Here is a 24,519-nt window from a genome sequence, read left to right as displayed (position 1 = left end):
AGATTATATTTCCTCCCCCTCTTGCAATTCAGTGTGGTTATTGAATTAGTCATGGTTTTTTAGTATGATGTTTTGACATCCAAGACCTGGGGAAACTGCGCCTCCCAGAGTTGGCACATTTCTAGAGATAGTGACCCTCCCAAGAGTACAACTTTCAAACACAAATTACCCAATCCAAAGCCCACACCCTCAACGCCTGCCCTCATACTGTGGTACACTGTTTCCCTGCCCTATTTACCCCAGGGCCAGCCATCAGACAACTAGGGGCAGCCCCTACCCCCTACTCCGCTACCCCAAGTCTCAAACTAGCCAATTCTCAACCTACTTACCCTGTCTTGGCCATTCCTTCCCCAGACAACCTCAGTGAAGGTTTTCCCACAGTTCCCTTCACTCCCTCTGCCTCCTCCCACATGTGGCCCTGCATGGCATGGCATGCCCCCTTCTTATTGGGAACTGTCAGTTAACAAATTCTCTTTTCATTGGTAATCGCCTCCTGATCTGTTGGCCTCACTGTACATGAACAATCATAAAGCTTACATTTTAAAATAGTTATAAGGCTAAATTTCTAGCTAATGGAAGGTGAGCAGAATTTCAAGATGTCACCTTCAGGGCTGGCCCTTGAAAGCCTCCTATGCAGGTTTCTCTCTCTCTCTCTCTCTCTCTCTCTCTTCTCTCCTTCTCTGTCTCTCATACACACACACACACACACACACACACACACACACACACACACACACAAAACTGGCTGGATGTACAGAATCCAGAAAAATACTTGCAGGTCCTAGGGATGATGGAACTACAAGGGAAAGGAACCTGAGTGCCCGAGTTACCACATGGAAACCACCTGCCAAGCACCCATATCACACTCATGCCTGAACAAAAGGTAAATTTCTATTGTTTTAAGATATTGCAATCTTGAGTTTCTCTGCTACACCAATGGCACTACCCTAATTCAGTTGCCAAAACATGCCTTTGGTGACTTCCCCCTCTTCCCATAGCCCTCTTTGTCTCTCAGACTTCTTTTCTTCCTTCTCCACTGCCCCAGGGCCTTGGGGCTCTACAGTTCTCCTAGATTGCCGAGGCCCTCTAGTAGAGCGTCCTATTCTATCAAGTAGATTCCCCCAAATTCAATTCCATAAATGTCTCCGAAATGCCTACCTTGTTGCAGGGCACTAAACAGGATATGAGATAAAAGTCCCAGGCCTGTGGGTGGGCTGGGTACCAGCTACTGGAGGTGAGAAGCTAGGCTGGCTCCAGGGACACAGGGATGAATCAGAGTATTTGCACTTGTATTATAGACTCTCCCATTGCTAGGTATGCAGGTTTCAACATCAAAGAAAAGAAGGGGAAGGAGGAGAGACAGAATGAGATTGCAGTTAACTGAGACTCAAAGAACCAGGACAAGACTGATTAGGGGCCCCAAGGGGAACCAGGGAGTATCCTGAGAACCTGGGGTCAGACAAAGGGAGGCATAGGGACTCAAAAAGGGTAGGTAAGAATGCTGGAGACAGGGAGCAGTCGTGTTCCACAGGGTTCTGAAAAAGACTCTAGAGCCACTGGCCTTCTGTTTCTGAAACTAAGCCTCCATTGTAAACACCCCAGAAACACCCACCAGTGGCTCACCCCTTCCCAGTGTTCCTCATCAGGTGAGACAGCATTTGTGTCTACAGCTCTGGGCCTGGGCCCTGGGCTCACCGGACTGCTGAATGTACCTCCAACACAGTCACACAGCCCCAAGGGGCACAGGTACACATTCAACAAACATGCAGGGCTTGCTGCAAGGACCTGGGGAGGCAGCACGTGTGAGACACTGTCTTAGTCAAGCATCACTCAGCTGCAAGAAACAGGGACACTGCTCCCCCTCACCCCTTCAAATTAGCTCAACTAATAAAGAGTTTTATTAAAGGGTTACCAGATAAACTCGAGGAGATACTGAGCACGAAGTGAAAGTAATTCTCACAGGAGCCGAAAAGGCATCTGTGCCTCCCTCTCCCTCTCTCCCGCCTCTTTCTGGGTAACTCCATCATGTTTCCAGTTCTCTCTGTAGAAGGGCGTCATCTAGGTGCTGTGGTTCTATTCATCCATAACTTAGGCTTTCCGTGGCTTCCATGAGCCAGGCTTACTTGGCCTCAACTCCACAGGGCCCCCCAGCGCAGCCTTCCAGCTCACCAACTCATTCTCTCTCAGAGTCTTAATTTCGAATTCTTAAAAGAATTGATCTGATTAAGGAACTGATCAAACTAGATCATATGTCCACTCCCGGTCTCATCAGCGTGGAAGAGAGAGCTGCCCTTCCAGCTGCTGGGAGCCTTGTCAGATGAATAAGCAGAGTGTGTAGGCAGAGATACAAACTCACAGAGCCACTGCAGACCAGCTCTGGCTCTCTAAAACCTCATGGTCCAAGCACTTCGAGAGTGTGTCTTCCAGCAAACTCTAACAGGGAATGCAAATGAGACATCAATCCTATTTCCCAGGGAGGAACCATGAATCCAAGGGAGAATGACCTATGGTAGGTCAGGATTTCAACTGGGTCGCAATGGGAGCAATTGTCCAGATTTCACACAGATCCATCCTGTGCCTCCCACTGACCCAGACCATATACCAGCATTCTTGCTCCCTAGGCGCTTATACGCCAACATAGACCATGCGGGTCTAAAAGGATCTGACGTATTGCAACGCAAAAATACAGAATGTAAACAAAACGTGTCCCATAGGGGCAAAAGAAACGCAGAGACCTGGTTGCTTATCCTGACCCTGAAACTAGCTTGCCAAGTGAAGGTGGACAAGCCACTTCCTCCTCCTGCACTAGATGACCTCAATTGTCTGCCCTTCCAGCTCTGAGCTTCCTTGGCTGAGGGACATCTCAGGCAGGGCCAGTGGGGTAGTATGTGAAAAGGAAGATGGTTCATGCTTTTTTCTACTTAGTTAGAAAAGATTCTCTAGATAAGGCCAGAATTGCCTAAAAGAGGGAAGGGAGAGGGCAGTAGACTACAATGGAAAGAGTTTTCAGGCCTGGTGCCACTTGAGAGAAAGGGCTGGGTCATTGTCATAAGACAGATACATCTGGCTGGGCAGAAGATTGGTGTCCTCTTAAAAGATGTTGGTCCTGATGTTGCTTCATGGTCTTCAGCAGGTGTGAGTATGCATATGGAGGAGCTGGAGCAGTGTGGGGGCAGCCAGAAGGTAAAATACTTGCTTTTTTTTTTTTTTTTTTTTTTTTTTGAGACGGAGTCTCGCTCTGTCGCCCAGGCTGGAGTGCAGTGGCCGGATCTCAGCTCACTGCAAGCTCCGCCTCCCAGGTTCACGCCATTCTCCTGCCTCAGCCTCCCGAGTAGCTGGGACTACAGGCGCCCACCACCTCGCCCGGCTATTTTTTTGTATTTTTTTAGTAGAGACGGGGTTTCACCGTGTTAGCCAGGATGGTCTCGATCTCCTGACCTCGTGATCCACCCGTCTCGGCCTCCCAAAGTGCTGGGATTACAGGCTTGAGCCACCGCGCCCGGCCAATACTTGCTTTCTGTGGTCTTCTCTACAGGGTCTCCAAGGAGCCTCTTGGGGGATTCTTCAGGGCATGCTGGTGTGAGTTATAAGCACTTCTGTCATAAGGCACAGAAACCCCAGAAAATCATCACAAGTCAAATGATAATTCAGTGCCACAGGCAGCTGAAAAGTTCAGAGGTAGGTCTGGCTTCAGGCATGGCTGGATACAGGTGCTCAAAGAGAATCACCAAAACCTGGTTCATTATCTCTAAGGTCCACTTTCTCTGGATAGCATTCATTCTCAGGAAGACTCTCCTGGTATAACCACAAGATGACTGCAGCAGCTCCACCACATACCTCCAGGTTTAAGTCCTATGAGGAAGTGTGAGTCCACTTTCCTAGCACTCAAACAAACAAAAAACCTAGAATTGAATTTCATTGGCTCTGACTGGTCTCCCTTGAATTATGTGCTAGTTCCTGAACCAATCACTGTCAGCAGGAGAATGGAATGCTCTGGTTTTGTAAGTCTGAACCTTACTGTATAACCCATGGGCCAGGGGTGGATCCTATTCAACCACATGGGCAGAGAGAGAGAGAGAGAGAGAGAGAGAGAGAGAGAGAGAGAGAGAGAGAGAGTGGATTCTCAGATGCTATTACCAGGAAAATCAGGAATGGATGTTTGGAAAGCAAATAACCCACAATCACCATAGCAGGTTATCCTAAACTGGGACTATCGCTAAGAGGACATTTTCACTGCAGATGTCAATTCAGGTGGAAAAGACCTCCATTTCAGCTACATGCTGACATATCTTATCCTCCTAGGAGGGGAGGATTTGTTTTTTAAGCTCCAAGGTACATGTACAGAATGTGCAGGTTTGTTACATAGGTAAATGTGTGCCATGGTGGTTTGCTGCACCTATCAACCCATCACCTAGATATTAAGCCCAGCATGCATTAGCTATTTTTCCTGATCCTCTCTCTCCCTTACCACCCCTCGACAGGCCCCAGTGCATGTTGTTCCCCTCCCTATGTCCATGTGCTCTCATTGTTCATCATTCTGCCCCATGAAATGCCTAATACAGGGCCTGCCTGGTACACAGTAAGTGCTTAGTACCTGCTTCTTGATTTGAATATCTGCAATGGAAAAAATCACAATGAGCACTGCATGCAGCATTTTATATAACTTACCAAGCACTTTTGTATCCATTTTCTAATTTCATCCTCCCAAAGCCCTATCAGAAAGGCATCATTAGCCTTATTTTACAGGTATGAAGATGGAAGATCAGTGAAGCTAAGTAGCTTGTCAACTGGTAAGTGACTTGTCCAGCTGGTGAGTGTTGGAGCAGGGTCTCAAACCCAGGACTTCTCAACCTAAACTATGGGCTCTTTCCTCTCCACTGTGCCACCAAGCAGTCAAGAAAGGAGAGGACACCAGCACCAGGGTTTGGGTCCCTGCTACCCTAGCCCAGAGAGATTCAGCCACAATAAACGATTTCCCATCCACTAAGATGGCCAACAGGGTCTATTTTCCTATGGATCTGGAGATAGTCCTGTTCCCATATCATGTGTCCTGGGGACACAGAGCCTTAGGGGCAGGAATAAATGCTGAGATGAGCACTGTGCTGCCAGGCAACCTGACTGATCCTCTGCCAGAGCCCCCAGCCCCCGACACACTCTAGTCCTCTACTAAGGCCAGGGCCAGGGCTGAGCTGAGTTCTGAACATCATTTATTGACACATGAAATCCAAAGGTTTGTGTCTCCAAGGTCCCGCTGAGCCTGCATTTTTAAAATAACTACTCCAACCACTGAAAACATGCCTGTCCTTTCGGTTACTGCCTTTGAAAAAATTGATATATTTTGGAGCATTTGTTTACTTAATATTTTTAAATTGAATTTAGAATTTTTACAGCATTGCTATTAAATATGTGTCAACCTATTTTGAACTGTATATAAAAGTGTTTATAAGAGCTGTGTGCATTTCCCAATATTTATTTAATCCTCTAAATTAACCTTTGAATGTCTGCAAAGTGCCTCATTAAGCATGTCGCTCTTTTCTCTTAACACAGTGCATAAAAATATTCATAAGAATTGCATTGTTTTTGAGCATTAATCCACTTAATCAAAATAGGTATGTGGTTGTGTTCATTTATTTAATTAATTGAGGATTTTAAATTTTCAAGAAGGGTAAAAATGGCCAACCAAATGTAAGATATCTGAGAAGCCACAAAGGAACTGCTTATCCAACCTTAGAGAAACAATCAAATAAACTCTAAAGCTGACATGAAACAGACACACTAAACATGGGCAGAGGCTCGAGGGTGGAGAAAAAAGACTAGGAGTTGGAGGAAAGAAAATGCTGCAACTAACTGGACAAAGAGAAGTTCCAGATATGCAGCACCAACGAGCTATAATGAGCACGATCTGGCCCAATGTAGGAAGTCTGTAACCAAGACAAGCATCCCAGTGAACTGGAATACTATTCACCTCTCACTCCCCACATTGCCCTCTGTACTCAGAGGAACGAGTTATTGTTTTTTTCAGTGATCAGCTACAAGCCCCAGGGGAAATCTTTTGACAGAACTTCAAATCCTAGAGAATGATTCACTCTCTCAAGAGTTTGATTATTGGGCTCATTATAGGTTTTATTTGAGAAGAATAAGATTAACTGTTCACAACAAAATGGATGAGAAAATACAATTTTATTAATAGCAGGTAAGATCTGTTGAAATCAAGTGTGTTGCACTATGTATACCTCATTTCCCATCAGGTCCTGCTGATTTGCTGCCTTTTAGGTACTTTTTTGAGCTGTTTACTACCTGTTAGGTTATCTGACATCATGATTGACACCTCAGGCTCTCACTGGACTTGGAGAAAGGGCAACTTGGCATAACATCCAGAGCACTGGGGTTATGTACTACGTTGACCTTGGTAATTTAGACTCCTGGAATGATTAGTTTCTTTAAGTTCATGTACACACATACACACACACACACACACACACACACACACACACACACACACAGCCCTGGCAGCCTCAGGGTTCGTTCTTTCTCTTTTCCCCACCAGGAGATCCCATTCTTTTTGCACTCAAGGTAAGACTTGCTACAATCCAAGAACTGGACTTAAGTAGTTAGAGGGCTGTCAACTATGAGCACCAACGGCCTTAGCAAGCTGCTTGTTTGCTTGACTGTTTGGTTGTTTGTAGAGATGGAGCCCACTATGTTGCCCAGGCTGCCTTGAACTGGGCTCAAGCAATCCGTCCGCCTCAGCCTTCCAAGTAGCTGGGACTCGCACCCGACTTATCCAGCAGATTCTTAACATTTTCCCCTATCACAACACTTGTGAAAGATGTGAAAAACTCAAGCATGGCATGCTCTCTTCATACAGGCAGATCTTAACAAAAACTTCTAATCATTTTTCAAGGAAGAAAAATATTATAATTATTTTCAATAATAGTAAATTATTTTTTTACTAAGGGCCACAAACTTATGGCCAATGGGCTAAAAGCAGCCTATCCCACAGAAGCATTTCCTTTGGTCTGCATAATATTTCTTAAATATTTGACTCCTTTTGCTATCTTGAAAATGAGATTATTTTACACTAAAAGAACAGTGATCTGGGCTTCTAGTTAGTATACACAAGGTCATGAAAGACAATTACTCCCACTATGACACTGAGAAAACATCGGATAAACTGTAAAATCATGTTTTGTAAACCCAGCAGAGAGCTGAGGATTCAGAGAAATCTAAATAAACTAAATCTTAGAGAGAAAGAACCCTTTCATAATGGAATAGAGACCTATGGCTGCTTTTATTCTTGGGATATGGGCAGACAGAGACACACACCTGCAATAGATTGGAGTGCTCTGCTGAATTAAAGATTGCTGAGAATGACAGACTGGAGTTTGATTGAGCCCTCAAAGTAGATGCTACTCACTAGCCACCAGTTCTCCCCCAGGGGACTTCTATTGAGTATGCAGTAACTTATGGACCTGGGCTAGAAACCAGAGCAAGAGCTCTCCCACAGAATAGAAATCTGGGGGCAGGCAGGAAACCAAAGAGGGAGAGAAAGAGGGGTCATATAATCAGTTACTATTTAGATCCCTTGGGATCTGATCCCATCCACAAGACATTTTTGAAACCAATGAAACCATTATTTTTGCTGCTAAAAGAAGAAAAGACATGACTTTTCTGTAGGTAAATATTACCTACTTCAGTTTCTACCCTGCTTTTGTATATAATGTCTAGCTTGTGATCCAAAGTTCTAATAAATGCAAAGAATTACAACTGTAATCAAGAGAAAAAGTCAGTAGTAGCATACCTACAGATGACCCAGATAATGAAATTAACAGGCAAGAAATTTAAAACAACAATTACCAATATTTTAAGTTATTGGGAAGTATGAATATAATGAGTAAAAAGATAATTTCATCAGAGAAGCAGAAACTTTAAAGAAGAATCAAATGGAAATTTCAGACCTAAAAAAGTAAATATCTGAAATGAAGAAGTAACTTAATAATGAGCTGGACAAAGCAAGGATCAGTAAGCTCAAAACCAGACCAATAAAAAAAAATGGCAAATCTGAAGCACACACAGAAAAAAACAATTCTTAAAAACCCAGAACATGCCATCAGAGTACTGTAGGGAAAAAAATCAAACGGTATAATATAAACATGACTGAAGTCCAAAAAGAAGAGAAAGATAATTAAAGCAAGATAAACATTTGAAAGGATAATGACCCAGAATTTTCTAAATTTTGTGAAACATATCAACCCACAGATTCAAGAAGCTCAGTGAATCTCAAGTCAGATAAATACATCTAAGCATATTTTAGCTAAACCACTAAAAACTAAAGATGATTAAAAAAATCTTCAAAGCAGAGAAAAAAGAGACATTAAATCTAGAGGAATAACCATGAGATTTACAGATTTATAGCAAACTTCTCAACAGAATCAATGGAATTCAGAAAATAATAGAGTTATATTGTTGAGATCCTAAAAGGGAAAAAACTGTCCCTCTATAATTCTATATAGTGTGAAAACATAATTCAAACATAGAGCAAAATAAAGACATTTTCAGAAAAACAGAAGAGAATCATCACCACCAGCAGACTAAACTAAAAGAAACACTGAAGGAAGCTCCTGAGGCTGATGAACATTATGGAGGCCAAAACTTTCAGGAAGGAATAAAGAGCACAGGAAAGGGGTATTGCAAATACATACACATATACCTACTATTTAAAGCAAAAAAATAACATTGAAGTGTTAAGCTAAAATCATGTCTAGAAGTAAAATGTATGAAAAATAGTACAAATGGTTGGAGAGGAAATAAAAGGAATCATATTTTGTCAGATTCACAAATTGTTGAATTGTATTACGGTAATTAATACTAATTACATGATTTATTAAATGTGAAAAGTTAAGATGCATATTATAATTTCTATAATATACATTTAAAATAACATACAGAAGTGCAGCTTCAAAGCCGACAAAGGAATAAAGTATAATAATAAAAAATGCCTGATTAATTCAAAAGAAGGCCAGAAACAAGGAACAAATATATAAAAAGAGATAGGACACACAGTAAGAGCGCAAACTTAAACCCAACCATATCCTTAATTATACTAACTGTGAATACACCAGACACTTAAATTTTTTAAAAAAGAGGTTTTCTGTTTGGATAAAGAAACAAGCTCAAATTATGCTGTTTGCAAGAGACATACTTGAACTATAAGGACACAGTTTGAAAGTAAACAGATTGAGAAAAAATGTCCCATATAAATGTTAATCAGAAGAAAGTTGATGTGGCTATATTCATTTATATAAGAGACAAATAGACTTCGAGATAAGGAGTGTTACCAGAAACAACAGGGACATGTTATAATGATAAAAGGATCAATTCATCAGGAAGACCTAACACTCACAAATGCGTATGCACATAACAACAGAGCTTCAAAGTACATGAAGCAAAAACTAACATAAGGGAGAACCTAACAAATCCACAGCCATGGCTGAGGATTTTAACACAGCCCCTCAGTAATGAATAGAACAAGTAATCAAAAAACAAGTATGCAGAAGATTTGAACACTATCAACTACCTTGACCTAATTGATATTCATAGAAAACAATATTCAACAACTTCAAAGCATACTTGTTGTTAAATTCACATGGAACAGTCACCAACATAGTCTATATGCTGGGACATAAAGCAAGTCTTCATAAATCTCAAAAGAGTATGTTCTCTGGCTACAATGGATTAAAACAGAAATCATCAGCAAAACATAACCCAAATAAAACATATCTATAATACATAGATATAAAATACAACAGAATAAAAGACATTTCAATTAAAAAGGAAAAAGAAGGGCAAGGAATTTAAAAGGAACTTTATAAAAGAAGATACTGAATGGCCAATAAATATATGGAAAGATGGTCAATCTTAGTATTCATCAGTGAAATGCAAATTAAAACCACAGTGAGGTACCACTACATACCCACTAGAATGGCCAAAAGTGCTCATGAGGATGTAGAAGCACTAGAACTCTCATATATTGCTAGTGAGAATATAAACTGATATAACCTTTATGAAAATTTGGGCCGGGCGCGGTGGCTCAAGCCTGTAATCCCAGCACTTTGGGAGGCCGAGACGGGTGGATCACGAGGTCAGGAGATCAAGACCATCCTGGTTAACACGGTGAAACCCCGTCTCTACTAAAAAATACAAAAAACTAGCCGGGCGAGGTGGCGGGCGCCTGCAGTCCCAGCTACTTGGGAGGCTGAGGCAGGAGAATGGCGTGAACCCGGGAGGAGGAGCTTGCAGTGAGCTGAGATCTGGCCACTGCACTCCAGCCTGGGTGACAGAGCAAGACTCCGTCTCAAAAAAAAAAAGAAAATTTGTCAGTTTCTAATCAAGTTTCATATACGTATCCTATAGCCCAGCAATACTAGTCATACATATGTATCCAAGAGGAGTGAGTGCATGTATCCACAAAAAAGGCTCATACATGACAGTTTGTAACAGCTTTATTTCCACTAGCCCAAAAGTGAAAACAATCCAAATATTCTTCAATAAGAGCATAGGTAAACAAATTGTGATATTTGCTATTACTCAGCAATAAAAGGGAATAAACTGCGAATACATGCAACATGGAAAACTCTCAAAAGTATACTGCACAAGGGAAACCAGACACAAAAGAATACAGACTGTAAGATTTTATTAATAGGAAGTTGAAGATCAGAAAAAGCTAATTTATGGCTATAGAAATCTGTGGTTACATGTCCAGGCACGGGGGCTCATGCCTGTAATCCCAGCACTTTGGAGGGCCAAGATGGCTGGGTCACTTGAGGTCAGGAGTTCGAGACCAGCTTGGCCAACATGGTGAAACACTGTCTCTACTAAAAATACAAAAAATAGCCATTCATCATGGTGCATGCCTGTAATCCCAGTGACTCGGGAGGCTGAGGCAGGAGAATCGCTTGAACCCAGCAGGCAGAAGCTGCAGTGAGCTGAGATTGCGCCACTGCACTCCAGCCTGGGTGACAGAGCGAGACTCTATCTCAAAAAAAGAAAAAAGAGATCAGTGGTTACCTTTGTGGGAGAGGGCTAACTGTTGACTGGGAAAGAAACACAAAGGAACTTTGTGGGTGGTGGAATGGTCCATCTCTTTATTACGGATGGTGGTTACACATATAAAATGTATACTTGTGTAAAGATGCATTAAGATTTGTATGCTTTATTGTATGTAAATTATGCCTCAAAAATAAAACCCTATACATATCTGGTTTCTTTGCAAAACATGAGAAAATCAGCCAACAGAGGGCTCACACTCCCACATGGCCACAGTTGGCTGGAGGAAGGTACATGTCACTTCAACACAGACCCCACCACTCTCTATTGCCCACTCCCAGCCCATCACACTCATTTCTACTCCCTGCCTGGCTCCATACTGCCCAGGTCCAACCACCCTGGCACATTGGTCAGGCTGGGAGTCCTGAATGAGAGTACCACAGCAGCCACCCAACTCAGACTGCCAGCTAATGGACTAATCAGACTCTTGTTTTCTGGCTCACATTTAGAAACTGTTCTTCCTTTATACTAAGCCAATGATAATTCAGTGGGGCAGAAGCCTTAAAAGAGAGAGCTTGAACTTCTGAATCATAAAGACTACTCAAGCAATTAATTGGAAAAACTAAAAGAAACGTGATGGTATTTGCATTCCAAGCTGGTGAAGTAGGTCATATTGATTACATTTTTTAATCATTTGAGTAAATCATGTGCAAACTCTATTTTAACAGTGGTAGACACCTTTTTGCCTCAGTTTAGAGTCCAGTTACAGGGCTTTACCTTTGTCTCGTGGCTGGGCTGGGTGACAATACAGGGAGGGAATCTCACAGATTAGCTGACAGCGGTATGCCAGGCATCACATCCACAAGCCAGGGCCACTCAGCTTCCTGACCTGGAACCTTTGGGGCTGCAGACTTGTAATACTCATACAACTTATCTGCTGGTCTGGCACAGCCTTGACCTATCAGAACTGATACTGGCCAAATCATGGAGCAGATTCTTCATAACTCTCTCAGTTAATGGACCAGTAGGAAGTCTGGGAAGATCACTAGGGGAGAAGCCATGACTAGCAAAGTAGTAGGAGGACTCTTAAGGCATTGACCAGCCAGAATGAACATTTTCAACATTGATTATGCAACCTCATCACACCAGTGGGTGCTGGGCCACAGCTCTGTTGGAATCGGCTCACCCCAACTCTTGAGAGTCAATTGTGCACACCTCTTCCGAATTCTGCATTTAGTGACACCATAATGGTGGCTCAAAAATCAGCCATGGTGGGAATATTTGCACCACAGAGATGGACAAGTAAGTGCTACAAAAACAACACCCCACCCCACCCCCACACTTCCAAGAGCCTGTTTACCTGTACACAGCTAGTAATGACTCAATTATCAGCTGCACCCACTCACACTCAGGACAGTCTCTGCACTCAGGAACCCTGGTGACAGGCAATCCTCTAAGGGCTTTAAATATAAACACTCATTTAACCTTTACAGCAACCCCACAAGGTACATCCTATTAGTATTCTCATTTCACTGATGAGGAATTGAGGTACAGAAAGATCAACTGACTTGCCCAAAGTCACACAGCTACTAAGTGGCAGAGCTGAATCCAAACTGGACCCTGGAGCCCGAATCCACATACTTCACCCCACATAGCACTGCCTTTCTTCTCTTCTTCCCCTTTCAAAAGCTTCAGTGGGTCATGAATGCAGAGCCCAAATTACCAGCTACAGAAAACCTGATTTCCCTTTTCTCAGAACCAGGGAAGGCCCAGGGCTTCACAAACACACTCCATTGCTCAGGCCTCACTTCTTCAAGAGAATGGGAGATGTGTGCACCTAATCTTGAGAAAAATTCCCCTCCCAACACCCTCACCCCAGAAATGTGCCTAATGATGCCTTTTAAAACGCAAGGTTATGTTTTCATTAACATGTGGACCGTCCACATGTAGTATTATTGGTAACTGATGGTTTTCTGCCTCCTGGCTCTAGCTGCCTGGCCCTGCCCTGCCGTCTGCTCCCTGACACTGGGGGTATAAACCCTCCCAGCCTTCCAGGCCCCTTGGAAAATGCTCGCCTGGCTCCAGGTATCAAAAGCACATCCGGCCCTTGCCCCAACCCTGCACGGGGGCCTGAGCAGGCCTCTGGGAGATCCTGGCTAGAGGCATCAAGACCAGATGGCCAGGGAGATTACTACAATTTGATTTCCACATAATCCGTGAACTTGGATGAGCAAATGTCTCTTCATATGCATTATCTTGTAATCCCAGGGAGGGCTGTGCAAAGCAAAGAGCCTGGTTCTTCCGCCTCCGCAGGCCCAGCATGCTGGGTAATCCCTGCTCTACTGGACAGGGCGTCTGAAAGCCAAGCAGCTCTGCCAGGAGGCTAAGGAGATGCTGACCCCAGGGTAGCGCTGGCTCCTCGGAAGCCTGGTATTTGAGCACAGGGAGGAGACCCTGGGCTCCCGGTGGCTCCCAGAAAGCATCAGGGATTTGAAACGCTGGGGCCAGGCAGACCCCACATGGCATGTGGGCAAAAGCCCAGGCTGGGAATCAGGACTCCTGGAGTCTCCTGCCTCTGCCTCCACTCTGTGTGAGGTCTAAGACAGGTGACTCCCTGTCTCTAGGCCTGGTTATCCCCAAATGTAAAGCAAGAAGGTGGAGGCAGGTGATTTAAGGAGTCCACCTTGCTTTGCATGTAGCCATGTGTGAGCACAAGCCCTGGATTGCCTCCCTGTCACACGTCAGGAGCTGCTGACCCAAGACCCTCCTGAGGCAAGTGCCCCACCCTACTGGCTGTCTCCAGTACCCAGAAGTGCCCTTCATGAGCCTGGCCCCTGGCTCACGAGGACTAGATTTAAGTCCCAGCTCTGCCACTCACAGGAGCGAGGCGGGGCCATGCATATCCCTTCCACAGCTCCACACCACCCTTACTCCTAGCGAGGTTTATACAACCCTGCTTTCTTCTAGCATCTTTTGAGGGTCACAAAAATTAGGATGCCAGACTACAGAGAGAATCTAGCCTCTCAGTCTACTCAAAACAAAAGTACGTTAAACCGAATACATGGGAAAACGATAGGATGTTGCTGTTACTACCTTTTTTCCTGGCTCTGTCTACCCTTTCACATTTTACCTCTCCTGAATTCCCACAGCCTCTTCATGACTCTGCTTAATCCCATTAGCTCACCCTAATGTGTTAATGACTTGGTTGGTGACTTCTGCCTCCCAATATAGCAGCATGTTTGCAGTGGCCTTCAACGCCTTCACTCAATTTGTAATAGGCAGATGGCCACTCAGTGGTGCTCACATGCCAGGAGGTGTGAGGGAAGGGGGAACCTGGGCTTCAGGACCCGCAGCACAGCTTTCGACTTGGATGGTCTGGGACGTGTATACATTTGTGTGTGGTGCCTCCCTGTGGACACCACAGGTATTGCCTGGGACTGACCCTGATTGCCAACATCTATCAGCCAATGGCAGTCCCTACCAGGATTGTGGATGCAACTTTCTTATGTTGTCAGTGAAAAACCCAAGGCCCACATAGGGGTGGATAACTTGTTCAAGATCAAACAGTTCCTTAGGCATTCTGCAAACAGGGATAAGTGATCTGTAATAGCACCTCATAATTCTATAATTATGCTGAGGCAGAGAGCAGCTTGCCCAAGTCAGTTTCAAAGTTAGAAATTTAGATTTGAGGACCAATCCTCAGACCATACATGCATCTAATCTTTTGGGGAGAGAGATGACCTCATTCTTTCCTGTTTATCCCAGGCAGTGATAGTCCCCTTGCTTCTGAAACCACATCTGGTCTACTATTGCAAAATCTGCTTATGCCTGATGCCCCTTGAAGTCTCCACAAGGGCCTGACTCAGCTGAGGGTTCACCCTCCACTCTCCAAATGGGCTCTGCCCAAGACGGCCAGTGTCATCACTGTTGTCATTTGTAATCCATCTGGAGAGGGATGAAGATGTCCTGGAGCCACTCAGTTCATGGACTCAGGGATGCAACAAGCTCTATCTAGAAAAATCCTGGAACAGTGGGGACTGGTGGTGGGCGGGCGGGGGTTGCCACTGTACTCATTCATTCAACAAATACTGAAAACTCTGTACCAGGATTTGGTCCAATAACAATCTGATCACAGTCAGAGGAAAGGCTGTAGGTCAGAGTTGAGAAAATTATAAGGTGAGCTGTGGGCGCTGGCTGAGCATCAGTCAGGGTCCAATTAGGAAAAACTCGGCCATGCCAGGTAGTTCAGAAGAGGGAGTTTAATATAAGGAACTAGTTACGAAGGTGTTGGAAAGACTGAAAAATGAAAATGGAGGATGGTGGGACACCCCAGAGATTAGCAAGTTAGAAGTCACTGCCATTCCCAGGGCTGGGGGAAGACGTGGTGCTCCCAGGAGCCTCGACTACCTGCAGAAATTTGAATCATGAAGGCAGCTGCCAGCAGAGCTGGGCCCAGAGTAGATGAGGAGAAATACCTGGCTGCTCCTCCTTTCAGTCTCTTGTTGGTACCTCTTATGGCCAAATCCAGGTGGAATTCAGTTGGCAAAAATGTTTTAAGAAATGTAATTTGCAGTGGTTAGCACCCTCCCCAACATGCACACACAGACATACGCACTGCAAAACACAGCAGGGAAAGGCTAGGGAATGGATCTGAGAGCAACAGGCAAATGCCCCAGTGTGTGAGGTGCATGTTCAAGCCTACATGTGATGTGAATGCTCAAGAATAAGCATGTGTATTAGCCTCAAAGGTATGTCTTCAGAGTGTGCATGTGTGTGTTTTAGTGTGACCGTTCAAGGGTATGTATGTATCAGATGGATAACAAGCTTTATACCTGTGTGTGACAGGAACGAACACCCAAGTGTTTGTGTGTGATGCGAACATTCAAGGCTATGTGTGCGTGTGATGAGAATATTTAAAGCTCCTGGCGGATGTGTGTGTGTGTGCTGTGAATGTTCAGGAGGTGTGTGTGTGATGTGAATGTTCAGAGCTGTGTGATGTGATATTCATCCAAGGGGTGTGTGTGTGTGTGTGTGTGTGTCAGGGAGTGTGTGTGAGACAGAGAGAGAGAGTGTGTGTGTGTGTGTGTGAGAGAGAGAGCGAGAGAGAGAGTCTGGTGAGAAGACATAGGGATGGAAGAACAGAAGAATAGAGTGCACAGAAATGTTCCCTATATCCATGGAAGGAAATGTGGCCATTTGTCTTTGTTGGGGACAGAAATGCATACTAAACTTACCCCTAATAAACAGACTTCTTCATCCAAATGAGTTTCAAAGTAGCCACCTTAAAAAGTTAAATTCTTACTGTATTGATGCAGCCATGGCCCAGCAAAATTTTGGGGTCTGGTTTCATAGTCCATCTATGTGCCCAACAAAAAGTCTACAATCATTACTCATAATCACATATTCTTATTCGCTGAGGCTAGAATGACCCAACTTAATCACTTAATCATTCATCATTCCCATTGCTGGCTTAACAACTTCTCCAAAACCCAAATCTCTCTCCTTTAAAAAAAAAAAAAAAAAAAAAAAAAAAAAAGGGAATTTGTCCACCCTTGAGGCTAAGCTTCCCTTGCACTCATGCGTTAAAATACAAGCTTCATTGCTGGATAATTAGCTGTTGTGGATGGCAGTGTGCAAGGTGCTACAGAAACTACTAGGAACCAAAGGAATACTGTGGAGTCTACAGAATTCCATCATATACACATTTGATTTTTATAAATTCAAACTATTACAGCAAGAATTTTAAAGGTGAGACAAATAACACTGTAAACAGTGGAGGCATTTTCATCCACTATTTTCTTTCATGGGCTCCTGCTCTGGAGTTAGCCTGGGATGGATGAGGAGACTCCATCTAGGACTTTGAATGTCTGTCTTTGTGTGAACATCTCGTATTTGGTGTACTTCAGAATCCTTTTCATATTCTCCCAAACCACTCCATTCAACCCTCTGAGGGATGGGGCACAGACCTGCAGTCAACTGCCCTTCAGGGACAGGGATAGGAATCTTAGTATTTTCTACATCACAGCCCCTAAACACAAGCCAACTGGTTAATCTTGTGCTCATCCAAATAAATCATGATTGGTTCCACCTCTACAAGAAACACTGGCCATGTTGGATTCCCGGAGAGGCCTGGCCAGTCACCAATATGTTACATTTCTAAAGGATATTTCCATGGTAACTTTAGTCATAGATGATTTGTGACCTATACAGTGACTTTAGAATCCACCCCTCAGGTAAGATGTGATTCTGCATAAGACATCATGGAACTCATTCTCTTGCCTTCAGACAAAACTACTCATGAGCTGTCTTAGACAGTTAAGAACTTAAAACACTGTAAAGTAATTCCCATGTGCACTGCACTCCAGCCCCACAGAGCTTCTTCTAGGCCTCTCTGGGCTTTGTGCACGCGATTCCTACTCTCCTCTATTCCCTGACTCCCTCCCCTCTCTTCTGAGGCCTGCTCTGAGGCCCTCACAGGGTTGGTGCACAGCGCAGCTCCCTTTGGCTTGTTGACAGGTGTGGTTCCACCCCCACCCTCAGCACTAAACTGAAGATGTTGGCCAAGAGTATTTTGATCTCCATTTTATTCCGAGTACTTGGCTGTAAAGCAACCTCCTCCACAAATATTTGTTGAAGGGTTAACCGGGATGTTTCAAGAATTCTCTCTGAGATTTTTCCTTGTCATCAAGATTTACTATCTTGTAGAAAATGTGGTGAGGTGATTGACAAACTGAAAAAGACTAATCTATTGGACTATTTAGAACTGACCTTATTTTTAATGACATTTGTTCTTTATTTTTAATACTCATGGAGATTCTCACCGACTGTTACCAATTGGCTTTCCCAAATTGAGCTTTAACTGTTGATTTTTGTACTAAGAATTAGCATCTTCAAAAAAAATTCAGTTTAATATTTAATAATCCTAAATGTCAAGGAATTCTTCCCATGTGTAACTTCTCAAAATTCCTACTGTTGCATTTTAAAGCTTGCTTACTTCCTCTAATTCAGACCAAGATGACTAATCGACATCCTCTGTGTAAGTCATATACACACTCAAAAACCATGACTCTCATCATTCTCTTCTCCAAGTTCAAATAATTTCAATCCCTTCAGCCTCAGTGTTCTCCACATCAATCCTCTTCATGTTCTCACAAATCACCCCAGTTCAGGCTTTCCAAGGGGTCCATGAGCCTGCAGTAGATTGCTCCTCCATGACCAGTTCAGGAATTCCATGATCCAAAGGCAGAGTCCAGGCAACATGGGACAATGGGTGGCTTTAGAATCACATAGCTCTGGGTTCAAATCCTGGCTCTGCCAAGCATAGACTGAGATCTTCACAGGATCTCCTCCCCTCTCCAAGTTTGTCTGCGGATCTAAAAACGCCACACAGGACCAGCATAATTCTTAGGTGAGTCAGATTATGTTGTGGACATGCAGGCCTAGCACAAGGCTACATGAAGTGGTCCTAACACATGGCAGTCTGGGTCCCCTCCCCTTCCAAGGGCACAGCATCTATCTGTGGCACTCCTTGGAGCTGATGCATGGAGGTGGATGGCCATGAGTGCCCCACATCTATCCTGGTTGGCTGCAAGCCAGCTCCGGGGACTCTGCTCAGCCTGAGATAAGAAGCTTCTCCAAGGGCAGCAGCCTAAGGCCAGGCGCTGTGAAGGTTTCCAGAGACAGCCTACTTCCGGAAGAGCAGATGCCAGGCAAACCCTGCCACCTTGTGGTGCTCATGTGTATGAGCCTACTCCAGCTGTCATAAAGCCCTGCCTTCTACTCTGGGCCCCCATCTGGTTTCTCGGTCTGGGGATATCCTCTCTCTCCTTTTCTCAGCCTGATCTACCCCAAGGCTTTCTGACCTGGAGGTGTGTCCCAAACCCCTTAGACCCAGGGGGTTCTCAACTTTGTCTATTAGCCCTGTCATCCCCAAAGGCCCTAGCCTCAGTGCCCTCATCTGACTGTATTAGGAAAGTTTTACCCTACTGGGCCAAAGGAGAACCTGGGAGTCTCTCCCCTACCCACCTTAGCCACTTAGCAGCTACCTGGGGCCTGGTATCTGACACTTGGGCAATCACTGCTCTGTTTGTACTGCCAAAGCCTCTGAATAAAACCTGGGGCCAGCTTCTCAGGCCCACTTCAGAGTGGCTTAGGTTAGGGTGGCTGGGATGTATGTGTGCACATGTGCACCTATGCCTTGCTCTAGGCTAGTAAGACCCTCCCTGGCAGTGCCTACCTCCTGACTTGCAGGGGACCTCCCAGCCCCAGCCCCTCAGCTACAGCAGTGATTCAACTATCTGGACCTATCCCTGAACCTTTAACAGCACCTATTCTGGCCACAGAGAGAACACTTTCCTCCTTCACTCCCTGTTTTAAGCACCGAAATGCCAAGGCAGGTGAAAGGTGACTGATAGCCTAAAGTGACAGGCTCTATGGGCTTCTAGAAAATAAAGCGGAGAAGGGCAGAGGCTGAGGCTACCCTGAGATTTCAGGCAAACAGGCTTTATCTTGCTATGTGTGTTTGAAGCTTAGCGATCTGTGAGCTTTCAATAATTGCGCTGCTGACCTTTCAGCTGCACTCCTTTTCCCGTTGGGGTAATAGAACGGGTCAGCAAATCCATTGTTTTTAGTGCCCATAAGCCTGTGCCTAACAGTGGCTCTGGATTTCCTGGCCCAGGGTGGGACAGAGCTAACATGCCCAACCAGCTGGCTGCGGCTGGCTATGGGACTGACCTGCCACACACCCATTTTGAGATCAGCTGATGGAATCCATTAATGTCCAAATTACTCACATCCCTTTCCAAATAGGTCAGAAATGCTTGGTTGCCACAATGTATAACCTAGAAAAGGTGAGAATGGGAGTTGTAAAAGCTAAAGATGTTACAGCTAAATGAAGGAGAATTCAGGAGCCTAAGTATGTTGGAATGAGGGAAACATTTACTGAGTGTTTATAACAAGCCACACATGGTGCTAAGTACTCTCACATAACTTATCACATTACCTGAGTAGTATCATCTTCATTTTATAGATGGAGAAAGGTAAGGTTAAGAACTACCTTTGGGCCAGGCGCTGTGGCTCAAGCCTGTAATCCCAGCACTTTGGGAGGCCGAGACCGGCGGATCACGAGGTCAGGAGATTGAGACCATCCTGGCTAACCTGGTGAAATCCCGTCTCTACTAAAAAATACAAAAAACTAGCCGGGCGAGGTGGCGGGCGCCTGTAGTCCCAGCTACTCGGGAGGCTGAGGCGGGAGAATGGCGTAAACCCAGGAGGCGGAGCTTGCAGTGAGCTGAGATCCGGCCACTGCACTCCAGCCTGGGCAACAGAGCGAGACTCCATCTCGGAAAAAAAAAAAAAAAGAACTACCTTTGTATACAGGTGTAGGTTTGCATTCTGGCCACACTTCTTACTAGGAAGTAACTCTAAGTAAGCTAACTAACTTGAGTTTATTTCTCATGTATAAAGTAGGGATAAAGATGCCTGCCCTGCTGGTTTAAATAACAACATAGGTTGTAAGTAAGGGTGCTCACGCGGCTCTTGGCACTCAGGAGTCACTACACTGTCATCAACAGTAGCAGTAACTTAACTGAGGTCATAAAAATTCAAATCCAGGTTTTCTGACCCCAAGTCCAGTGCTCATGGGGAAAGGAGCTAATTAGTACACAGTTTCTGAAGTCCAACAGGTACAGATGAACATTCCTAACCCCAAAATCCAAAATGCTCCAAACTCCAAAACTTTTTGAGGGCCTCAAAGACACCACAGGTGGAAAACTCCACACATCAAGTACTTAACACAAATCTGGTTTCATGCACAAAATTATTTAAAATATTATATAAAATTATCTTCAGCCTGTGTGTATAAGATGCATATAAAACATACATGAATTTCATGTTTAGATTTGGGTCCCATTCCCAAGATACCTCATTATGTACCAATGCAAATATCCCAAAATCCAAAAAAATTTGAAACCTGAAACACTTCTGCTCCCAAGCATTTCAGATAAGGGATATTCAACCTTTACAGGAGCCAGATTAACAACTAATTATCCTATAAAGTGTTAAGTGTAGAAGGACATACAAGGCATGGAACAGGCCCAGCAGGAAGTAACCCTTAAAAATAAGTTACCATGAAAACAAGTTTGTAAGCAGGGCAGTATTTTCTCTGTAGAACCAGCAAAGGTGAAAACCAGGAGACTGGAAATCATTTGGGAAAACAAGGACCAAGAGGTGGAGGCTAAACCTTAACAACCAAAGGATCCTTACAGTGAACTGGGTGGTCTGTTGTACATGTTACACACACACACACACACACACACACACACAGTGGCATTTCTCCTCTTAGGTTGTACAAACACACTTCAAACTGGAACTCCTAATCCCCACAGCACCACACACATTACGCTCTCCTCCCACACTGAGAACATCGCCTCTTATTTTGTTCTCTGGCAATCTTCCCCCAAAGGATACACTAGAAACAATTTTTTGGTCATGTTTGGCAGCCGGTAGAAGATTCAAGCTGGCACTCGGCAAATATAGTTATTTATACTATAATGCTAAAAATCTTGCATTCTGCAATATCACACTCCAAAAATAACAGCAAAGGGGGTTGGGGAAGACCACTCAAAACCTATGGAATTCTGTAACCAGAGCAATAACAAAAGAGAATGAAGCCTAATGATGATGCAGATGCAGTACCCCCACCACCTGTACACCAGTCCCTAGCAGCCTTAAATCCTGGGGCTTATACTGCTTCCTGAGATGTAGGTCCTTTGAGATGTAATCTTAGCAGAGATGCATTCCATCAAAATTAAAACTGTGATCCAGGACAGGGCCTTCTTCATCAATTTTTTAAAACAAGGTGGGTGAGGTGTCTTCACAGCTTCTTCCATTCCACTCACAGTTTCCCCTGAGAGCTGAACATCATGCAAAGGCTAGCAGTGCTTCTAGAAGCTACTAAACCAGTCCCTACTTGCAATAAAGGAAGGTGCTTCTAGAAAATTTTCAGCTTTTTTCTTAAGCTATTCAATTTTGTCCCCGATCATTTAAAAATATTAATGTTCGGCAGAAAATCTAACATAATTGTGGGTCATCCTGACACCATTTCCCAATTGCATATATGCTACTTCCCACCAAAAAAAACAATGTTGTTACAGACACGCATGGCATGGTCATGAAAATAGTCACCACTTCACTTTGGTGATTCCTTCCCTTCTAGGTCAGAGGTGCCCGTGGCCCTAAGAATATGCAATACATTTCACACACACATCACTGCAAAACCCAGAATGTGCATCCTGGCCCTGTGGCTGCACCCAGGCTTCACTCCAAAGGTGCCACTGCAGCTTACCACTAGCGCCTATGCCAGGGCACATCTCCCCTCAGTCATGTGGGGGAGACAGCACATGCAGGAGGAAAAAGATTGGCAGAGGAATATCAGAACTAGGCCCCTCAATTTTGATCACAGAAAGCAATTTCCCCGACCCTGGGCAAGAACATAAGGCTGCAGCTGATGCAGAGAAATCCCATTTCACATGCTCACAGCCCGTTTAACCCAGGCCATCTGAGAGGAAACCAGGAAGCATCTCATGGGAATCCAGGACTGCAGACTAAAACCACTATTCTGGGCAGACAAAGGTATGCCTGAGGTCCCCATGCTCCTCCACTCACTTAACAAATGTTTACTGAGTGCCTTGTATGTGCCAGGCACTGGGGACCAGTGAGGACCCAAGCAACACACTGAAGAGCCAAGAGCCCCAAAGAGGCGAGGGGCAGGGGGTCAGCATTCTCCTCTAGCACCAACAGGCACATGCAGTATGACTCTGGGCTAAGTCACAGCCTGGCCATGATTCCTCCATCTGTAGAACGGAGATAAACTAACCTTGCACATTTTACATGACTGTTTCCAAAAAGGTAAGACATGACTAAATTCTTTTTAAAATAAAATGTTTTTAGGAAAGGAGGGAAAGAAGGAAGGATTATTTCCCAGGCTAGATTAAAACACCTTCATATCAAGCACAGAGGGAAGGAAAAACAAACTGGAAATGGCTAAGAAACTACATAGAACTAGTTTTTTCCCAAGGGCTTAGAGAAGCTTTCACAGAACTCAAGGCTTCTGGGAAGTCAATTCATTTCCTTCTGTTCTTTCTTCCTGGGCCCAGTAAGTCAGTGAGGCACTGTAATATAATCCAGTATTCAATTATCACCTTGGGGAAAAAAATGGAAAGACACAGCTCTCTTCACTGGACCATCAAAGGGCAAATCAGCTGAGACAAACACAGTAATAGACTCATTTATTTCTCAGAATTTAGTTTGCTGCTTGATATTACCTGCAAATGTGAGGCAATCACACAATGTTCTTGAGGCTCTAATCCCAGACTTGTCTGAGCACCGTCCACAGGCAGCTCAGCCCATCAGAGGTCCGAAAGAAACCTCCTAACTTGGGCCAGGTATTTTGGTTTCAAATAGTCACCAAGCTCGTCCTTAGTGACCCACACATGATGGCCCTTATTCCCGGCCTGGGAAAAGTCTCCAGTTAATAGCAGTGCTTTGAAGAAGAACACCTTGGCCCCGAGGTTACTCTCTGTCTGCACTGCCTGGGGGAACTTGAATTTGTAGTGCCCACAAGGTGCATTTCCTAGGAACTTGGCTTCCATGTTGTTTTCTGAAGAAGGAGGAAAAGAAAAATCACCGGTAAGGATACAAACATCTGTTTACTCTGGCTCCCAAAATTATAGAGGGTCTCTGCAAGATCTGGCCCTGAGGTAAAATCAATCCCTAGGAATAGGACTAGAGCCATTCCTGAAAAAAGCCTCCTCCCCTCTCAATCCAAATGCTTCCTGGCCCATGGAGCCAGATTCAATGGGTTCATTCCCATGTGCCAAGCTACTGTTTTTAGACTGAAAGTCAGCAATGCAGTTACAATCACACCTGGGAGTCAGAGCACCTAGTTCCTACGTTCAGCCCAGCCACTGTCTATTGGTGAAGGACCAGGACATTTGGTCTGTAAAACAAAGTTCATCCACCTTTAAAAAGGGTGTCACATGGAAAGCATTAAAAAGGACCCCAGTTTTAACTCCTACCAGGTGAAAAAAGTCATAAACAAACTTAAAGACAAAAACGGATGAGTAGAAAATATCTGTAATCTATAACTAAGGGTTAATAACCCCAGCATTTCAAAGGATGGGGAAATGATGGACTAATTACTAAATGGCATCTGAAGAACTGACTAGCCAGACAGGAAAAACCAAGCTGGATCCCATGCTCAGTCCTCACATTAAAATTGATACCATATAGATCAAAGATTTAACATAGACATTTTCACTTTTCATAAAAAATTTGTTCATTCTGGATGGTTATTTCATGGACATTTAATATTTTCCAATCTTTTCTGTATTTTTTTTTTTTCTGAGACAGAGTCTTGCTTTGTCACTCAGGCTGGAGTGCAGTGGTGCAATCTTGGCTCACTACAACCTCTGC

The 24,519-nt window shown here is 44.2% G+C and overlaps 3 protein-coding genes across 9 annotated transcripts in view; 2 read left to right on the top strand and 1 right to left on the bottom strand.

The window, feature by feature from the left end:
* ISG20 (interferon stimulated exonuclease gene 20) overlaps positions 1–24,519 on the top strand; it is a 239,153-nt gene that overhangs the window by 43,812 nt on the left and 170,822 nt on the right. The window lies entirely within an intron of this gene.
* Positions 1–24,519, top strand: part of MRPS11 (mitochondrial ribosomal protein S11) — a 1,182,883-nt gene that overhangs the window by 1,140,928 nt on the left and 17,436 nt on the right. The window lies entirely within an intron of this gene.
* Positions 23,319–24,519, bottom strand: part of MRPL46 (mitochondrial ribosomal protein L46) — a 172,594-nt gene continuing 171,393 nt past the window's right edge. The window contains exon 5 of the mRNA XM_050797694.1: positions 23,319–23,704. Coding sequence (XP_050653651.1) covers positions 23,454–23,704 — 251 coding nt within the window. The 3' untranslated portion in view covers positions 23,319–23,453. The remainder of the gene's footprint in view (positions 23,705–24,519) is intronic.

This window comes from Macaca thibetana, chromosome 7 (genome assembly GCF_024542745.1).
Source record: "Macaca thibetana thibetana isolate TM-01 chromosome 7, ASM2454274v1, whole genome shotgun sequence".
Lineage (NCBI taxonomy): Eukaryota > Metazoa > Chordata > Mammalia > Primates > Cercopithecidae > Macaca > Macaca thibetana.
Note: the sequence above shows the minus strand (reverse complement) of the source record. Positions and strands in the feature narration are given on the sequence as shown.